We start from the raw sequence: 6,595 nt of genomic DNA on the forward strand, positions 1-6,595 counted from the left end.
TGTGTTTCGATTAACATTTGACAAACATAATATTACATAAGATTGTTTGTAAAATTTAGTTTCAAATAAAGTGTTTATGCTTACATCATTAGTCAAGTTTCACTTGTTCAGCTGGGTTCACAAAAGGCATATCAGCTCATGTACAAAGCTCAGCAAGCCAATTGCCTAAGTTTAAGCTTTGTTTAGGGCCTTAGGCAAAAACCAGCAGAAGTTTCGGAGGAACAGTTCAACGTTTGATAAACGTCTTATAACTGTATTTTGAAAGCATAAGTATCCTCAAGTATTGAACTAGAAGAAAACACTGCTTATTATGTGCCTGCCAGTATAGATAATTGATAGTAGTTGCTTCCAAAGTCTAAACAATTCATATGCATGCAAGAACGACAGAATACATAGGAAGGCAAAATTTTCATTCAGAGACATAATTATTCTCCCTGGAGATATAAAAACAACTCAACCAAATCAATGCAGCTTTCATACCTCCGAAGGACATTCCATACATATGTTTGAGTTTTAAGCAGATAATTTAGTCGTTCTAACAGATGGATGCAGATAATTTAGTTGTTCTATTAGATGGCACGCCATTGAATCTATATATTTAGTACTTTCTAGTCCACTTCAACATATTCGAATGACATGAGGTCAATCGCATGGGTTTTGCTTCCAATATAACTCACCAGCTGCTCATTTGCATTTGAACCTTAGCATTTTGAGATGACCTACCACCCTTGTCTTTGTGAGAATTCCTGGATCCAAGTTTCTTCCGTCCCCTACGAGCTGATGCTATAGCACTTTGTCTTTGCTTACTCAAGCTCTTTGTGAGTTCAGCTTCAATTCCCACTTCCTCCTGCAAATCAAATTAATACCATTATGGTTTTCATGTAAAGGCTAGATAACAAGGATTCTATAAACTAGAATAGAAATATATTAGTTTACTTTCAAGAAAAATTCATTCATTCAATCTTGACAGAAAATAAAATCAAATCCAATTGCATTTTCATCTTGGGATTTTTACAGCATTCCTTGTTAACGGGGATACGGTAATACCCAAAAAATTCATCATGAAGAAAAAGAAAAGCAAAAAAACTGAGATAATCACCTAATAAAAATAATAGAAATTAGCTTACCGTGTCGCTTGCATCTTCCTTTTCAGATCCGCTGTTTTCACCTTCAAATCTCTCCTCTTTTCCATGACTTTCATGTCCCTCATCCTAAACATGGTTTCATTAACAATCTTTCAATTAGAATTGTAATATACGGAATTGCATAACTAGTGAAATAAGCTGAAAAAAATAGTCAATTAGTGAACAAAACAGATCTTAGATAAACTACAGGACGTTCAAATTTACTTCCCACAGTTCACTTAGAATATCACAGAAGTTCCCACACTTAATCTCACATCCAGTGCAATGAAAACTTTAAATTCATCCTCATAAAGCCTAGAAAGCAAGTTGGATGTCCTTCGTAAGTTCTCCAACACTAATGTCCTAAGCAAATACCCAAAACCTTCTTTAATTATGCCGTGTCATATTCGGGTCACCGGATTGGGTCTATTATTCTCTAATAAGGATACCAATAGGGATGAGCTTTTTGACTTCATCCTAGTTTCGTCTTGGAGGTGGAAGAGTACCATCGAGGCCTTGTACTAACTCGCTGGATTGTATATCTAGGCTTTAGGTGGTACCGTTGTTTTATGTTTGTTGTCCTGTAAATGGGTTTGAACTTTGAACTACCTTTTGTAGTTAATTAATTTTCCCGTTCAAAAAAAGTTATGCAGTGTTATATTAGAAGAATCAAGGGCATCAGCAGTTTGCAGAAAGGCAATCCCCTAACAGATGAGTCTATTTGTTTTATCTAGTTGAGCCACTATTGTTTTATATTTCTTTACTTGTACTTCACTCCTCCTAACTAAATTCATCAAAATAAAACAAATGAACTAGCACACACCATTTCCCATAGCCAGTATATCTTGTATGACAATAAAAAGCTAATGGATATACTACCTGCTCTGACAAATGTAAAGAATCAACATTTAAATCGTCTGCTTCATTCAGATTTCTCACCAAGTCACCATCTTCACTATCAGAATTTGTATCACTCTCCACCTCGCCTTCAATAAACTGCAGATAAATTTGAAGATATTTGAGGTAAAATCTTTCACAATCAATGCATTATAACTAAGAAAAGGCAGAAAAACCACCATACCCTTTGAATATCTTCCTCATCTTTTTTACCAAAGCCACTAGCAGCAAGTTCCTTATCTAGAAAACCAGCACTGCTGTCTATTGAAGAAAAACAGAGTTTTCCGGCTTCCTCTCTCCCTTCATTAGAATCGTCGTTATCATCTATGCTTTCTTGAAAAGTCATATTGAACCTAAAACAGAAAAGAGGGACAAATTATCAAGACAACTGGTTGCGCAGCCAAAGACAAACCCAAAATCTTTCAATAAGTTAAGCAAAAGATAAATTAAAGATTCAATCAAAATAAGAGATGCAATATACTAATAGTGTGTATGGTAGTAGTACGTACTAAAAGTGAATGACAAAATAAAAATCAACACTTCAAGTAAAATATCAGTTAAAAAACAAAACTTATAACCATCAGAGATACCAAATAGAAAATGGGCCATGTTAACTTGTGCCCTAAGGGCACATGTTAAGGAATCCAAAATGAGCAACTTTGCATTGGAAAACATGATAATTTAACTTTTAAGAAGTTGACTGCACGACTTTTGATACGTATACTTCTATAATTAGTTCCTTAACATGTGCCCTCAAGGGCACAAGTTAGCATTTGCCATAGAAAATTAGGATCAAATCAAGTAGCATGAAAAAGGCAAGGAAACAAGAGTATGCTCCTATCAAAGATCTTAACATGCAAAACAGGTGTTACAAATATTTGTATCAAATTGTATCAATGTTTGAATTCCTAGGGAATAAGACACAGGACTAAATTTATCAAAGAGTGAAAAAACACTTCTTTTTTTATTTCTAGAAAATATCACAGGACAAAAATTAAGGGACAAGACACAGGACAAAAATCAAAAAATTGATTGCTCAACAAAGGGAGAACTGTTTGAGTTATCTGGGAAAGAGGAGATGGAGGAAAGGAGGGAATTATGAATATTTATTTATATTTATAACATCAAAAAAATACAACTAAAATATATCAACTGAATTAACAAATGTAAATAAGAGTATAGTCCGAAAATAATTTAACAATAAACATTAAAATAATTTTAAAATGTCAACATATAATCCTATATTCCTGTGTCTATCCTTAATGCAGAACAAACATTAGACGGCACAGAAGGTATGTATGCATATTAAACATTAAGTTGAAAATTGTCGTAAGTCAACTGCTAGATATGTAAGGCCTTAACATTACTACTTAACTAACATTACTTTACTCCCCCAATTCCAAATTCCTTAATTTTGAAATGTAACACCCCTCTCCCATTCTTCTCAAACCAAGCAGTGAAATTCACAAACACCAACACATAATGTCAAAATAACTACAAACCTCTTTCTGAAAAACTTGAAGATACATTCAACATCACGATCAAAGTACCTGAAACAAGGAAAGATTATAAGTTAAGGCCTAACGAAAATATATTAGTTGAAAATATAATAGTGATATTATGTGTTGGGTATTTGTGAGAATATTTTAGAAACTTAATATAACAAAATGACATACTAGTTAGATATGATTGAATGCATGTGTAAAACTATTTTATACTGACAGTGCCAGTACATACTACGTACCAATTAAACTCAATAAAAAGTTTATTGACATATTTGAACTCAAAAATTTTCGTCGACATCATATCTTAAATTTCTGTGGACAATATTTAAAATTCAAACAAAAGATAGAAAATGAGGTTCATTTCAGAATTGTCATGAGAAGAAAAAGTTAGCGTTCATACAAGCATGAAATCAAAGGAAAAAAAACAGAATTTGAAGGGACATAATACCATACAAGGAAGAAGCTCTTACATCTTTGCATTACGGTGCGACACAGACACCATTTGCGGAAAATCAATCACAGTAATTTTTTCTTCATCGTCAATCTACAGGAAACGGAGTCAGATTGTAAGCCAGAGGTAAAAGCCATAAAAAATGACATGTAATGAAAAAAATGTAGTGTTGTATTTAATGATAATGCTGACAAGTGCACACAGGTTATTAAAGCATACCATGATGTTAAATTCATTGAAATCACAATGAATGAGACCATGTTCTGCCAGCCGAATAATTATACCAACAATTGTCTCAAAAACTGTCTCTGGGTTTTGTAACTGCTTCACCTGAACGCTGCATTTGCAGAACCAAGCATACAAATTCAAGCAATTGTTCACCAAAACCAGTGTAAAATATGTGGAAGGGAGTGGTGGTACAAACTACAAAGTCCAAACCAAAAAGCAAGCTTAAGAACAAAAGACTGTTAAAATATATGAAAACATCCCATAATATTTAAACTCTATCCTTAGAGTAATTCAAAATATCTATAAATCTCTTAGGATTGATCATGTTTCATGAGATTTTAGATTATATTTCATAATTTAATTAGGATTAGTAATTAACATGATTAGTTGTATTTAATTAAGATTAAGAGTTGAGTAAGGCTTAGTGGTTAGTCTTTCACATCAAACTATAACCACAATCCGAAATCTATGTTATTTCTCATCTTCATTCCTTATCTAAACGAACAAGATGTAAAAGCAAGGGACGGAATGGTCAGATCTCAAGCATATCCTGGTACTAATGTAATACCAATTCATAGACCATGCGTCAAATGTTATACAAATACCATCCCTAAGAGTACTTAGCAATTATACAACCGCAATATCCAACACCATCAGAGTTGACTAATCTTGTTCATACAGTTAGCACAAATGTGACCCTAAACGACTTTTATGTTTGAAACAACACGAAAAAGGGCACTTACAGAGGATAACCTTGGACAAGCGACATGATTACACAATGTCGATTATGTTCCACAGCCTCTGGAACAGGAAATCCATGTGTTTGCAAAGCCTGATCAAGCAAAGAACATGTCACTAGAAAATAAAGTAAAAAAGTAACAATTCAAGTACATAGCTAGGGAGAGTAAAAGCACCTTCATGAAAGCAAATTCTTTAAGCGCAGCAAGGCGAGATAAATAGAGCCAATTATAACTACTACGATGTTTTAAGTAGTCACGCTTGGATTTAACAGCTCTAAAAGAAACTCTACCAAGCCTATGTAACTTCATAGCCATAATTTTTCCATCTTCATCAGCAACCTCAAATATATCTAGCAAATCAATCACAAACAACACAATCAATTACGCTAATACGCTAAAAAGTTTGAAATGACACGACGCTCACGTGAGGGTCATACACTGGACACGTCTTCTAACAAAAGTGTCTGTTACAGAATACTTACCAGATTCTTTTCCAACGCCGATTTGGCGACCAACGGAGACGAAGACACCTTTATTGACCATAGTTTTGATGGCAAGAAAATCATAACCAAGGTAGGTAAGGCGAAATCCATCGTATTTAGTAGAGTCGTGATGCAACAGCTTGTGTTTAAGCAAGTTTTTCAGAACCTTGTAGGTGCCACCATGTTTGAGACGAGCGATTCGGTCGATAAGTTCAGCAGGGACAATTTCGTGGTTTCTCATGCCCAATTCAACGGCGGTGAGAACCCTAAAATCATCTTTCGAGAGGTATCTCAAAACATCTACGTCGAGCTTCATTTTCAAATTTTTTCCGACTTATCAAACTCTCGGTCTCTGCTGATTTTCGATATGTGAAAATTGCAGCGGATGACGGAGAAGGAAGCGGTGGTGTAAGTCGTCGGACGGCGGGGACTGGACTTTCACAAGTTGCTTTCAAGTACTGTGTGTGAGAGTGTAATATCTTTCGTGTATCGGGTTAAGTTTCGTGAATCGGGCGGGTATTGGGTTTAGGGTTTATCATTAACCTAATAAAAAATTCACTTTTTGACTTTGCTTTTTTTTTTGGCTAAAGTGCACTTTTCCCCCCTTAACTTTTAAAAACTTGCAATTTTGGCTCCTTAAGTACAAAAACTATAATTTTGGCCCCTTAAAATTTAGCCCCTTTGCATCTTTGGTCCTTTTGGCCAATTTTGACCAAGTCAACGCCTGTGTGGCATGCCACGTGTGTAAATAATGAATTAAAAAAATTAAAAATTCCACAAAATCATTTTATAAATTAAATAAATAAATAAATATTAAATAATAAAAAAAAGAAAAAATTTAAAATTAAAAGGAAAGGAAAAAGGAAGAGACATGATGAATTCCAGAGTGCGTCTTCTTCTCCTTCTCCTTTCCCAAATTCTCGCCGGATCTTTTCTCCGGGAAGAGTCTTCCCCCATGGAAGACGCCGCCGCCGTTCCTAACGACAACCCCTCTCCCGATACAAATTTGCCACCGTCAAGATCTCGTAGCTTCCGTGCACCTATTACCTCTCTGCCAAAGATCTCGTTACCAGAACTCAACCTCGACGATCATGATCCTCAACGAACCGACGCCGACGATAAAGGAATTCGCCGATAGTGAGGGAATATTGAAGGTGAGAAAAACACA

The 6,595-nt window shown here is 34.9% G+C and overlaps 1 protein-coding gene across 1 annotated transcript; it reads right to left on the reverse strand.

Moving 5' to 3' along the window:
* Positions 1-393: 393 nt before the first annotated feature.
* LOC146932829 (serine/threonine-protein kinase rio2-like) lies at positions 394-5,874 on the reverse strand. Its single transcript, XM_085708009.1, has 10 exons — positions 5,428-5,874; positions 5,120-5,295; positions 4,949-5,037; positions 4,197-4,314; positions 3,997-4,070; positions 3,524-3,571; positions 2,206-2,374; positions 2,004-2,120; positions 1,128-1,211; positions 394-847 (listed from the first exon to the last, which is right to left on the reverse strand). The coding sequence occupies exons 1-10, from the start codon at positions 5,741-5,743 to the stop codon at positions 674-676; spliced, it is 1,365 nt and encodes a 454-aa protein (XP_085564135.1). The 5' UTR covers positions 5,744-5,874; the 3' UTR covers positions 394-673.
* Between the last annotated feature and the right edge of the window lie 721 nt (positions 5,875-6,595).

The sequence above is a fragment of the Medicago sativa genome, chromosome 4 (genome assembly GCF_051527215.1).
Source record: "Medicago sativa cultivar Bolivia chromosome 4, Bolivia_mono, whole genome shotgun sequence".
NCBI classification, from domain to species: Eukaryota; Viridiplantae; Streptophyta; class Magnoliopsida; order Fabales; family Fabaceae; genus Medicago; species Medicago sativa.

Coding starts and splice junctions, on each gene's coding strand:
- LOC146932829 (XM_085708009.1), bottom strand. CDS start 5,743: ATGAAGCTCGACGTAGATGTTTTGAGATACCTCTCGAAAGATGATTTT. Junction 5,296..5,427: donor CGGCGTTGGAAAAGAATCTG/GTAAGTATTCTG, acceptor TTGATTTGCTAG/ATATATTTGAGGTTGCTGAT. Junction 848..1,127: donor AGGAAGATGCAAGCGACACG/GTAAGCTAATTT, acceptor TTTGATTTGCAG/GAGGAAGTGGGAATTGAAGC.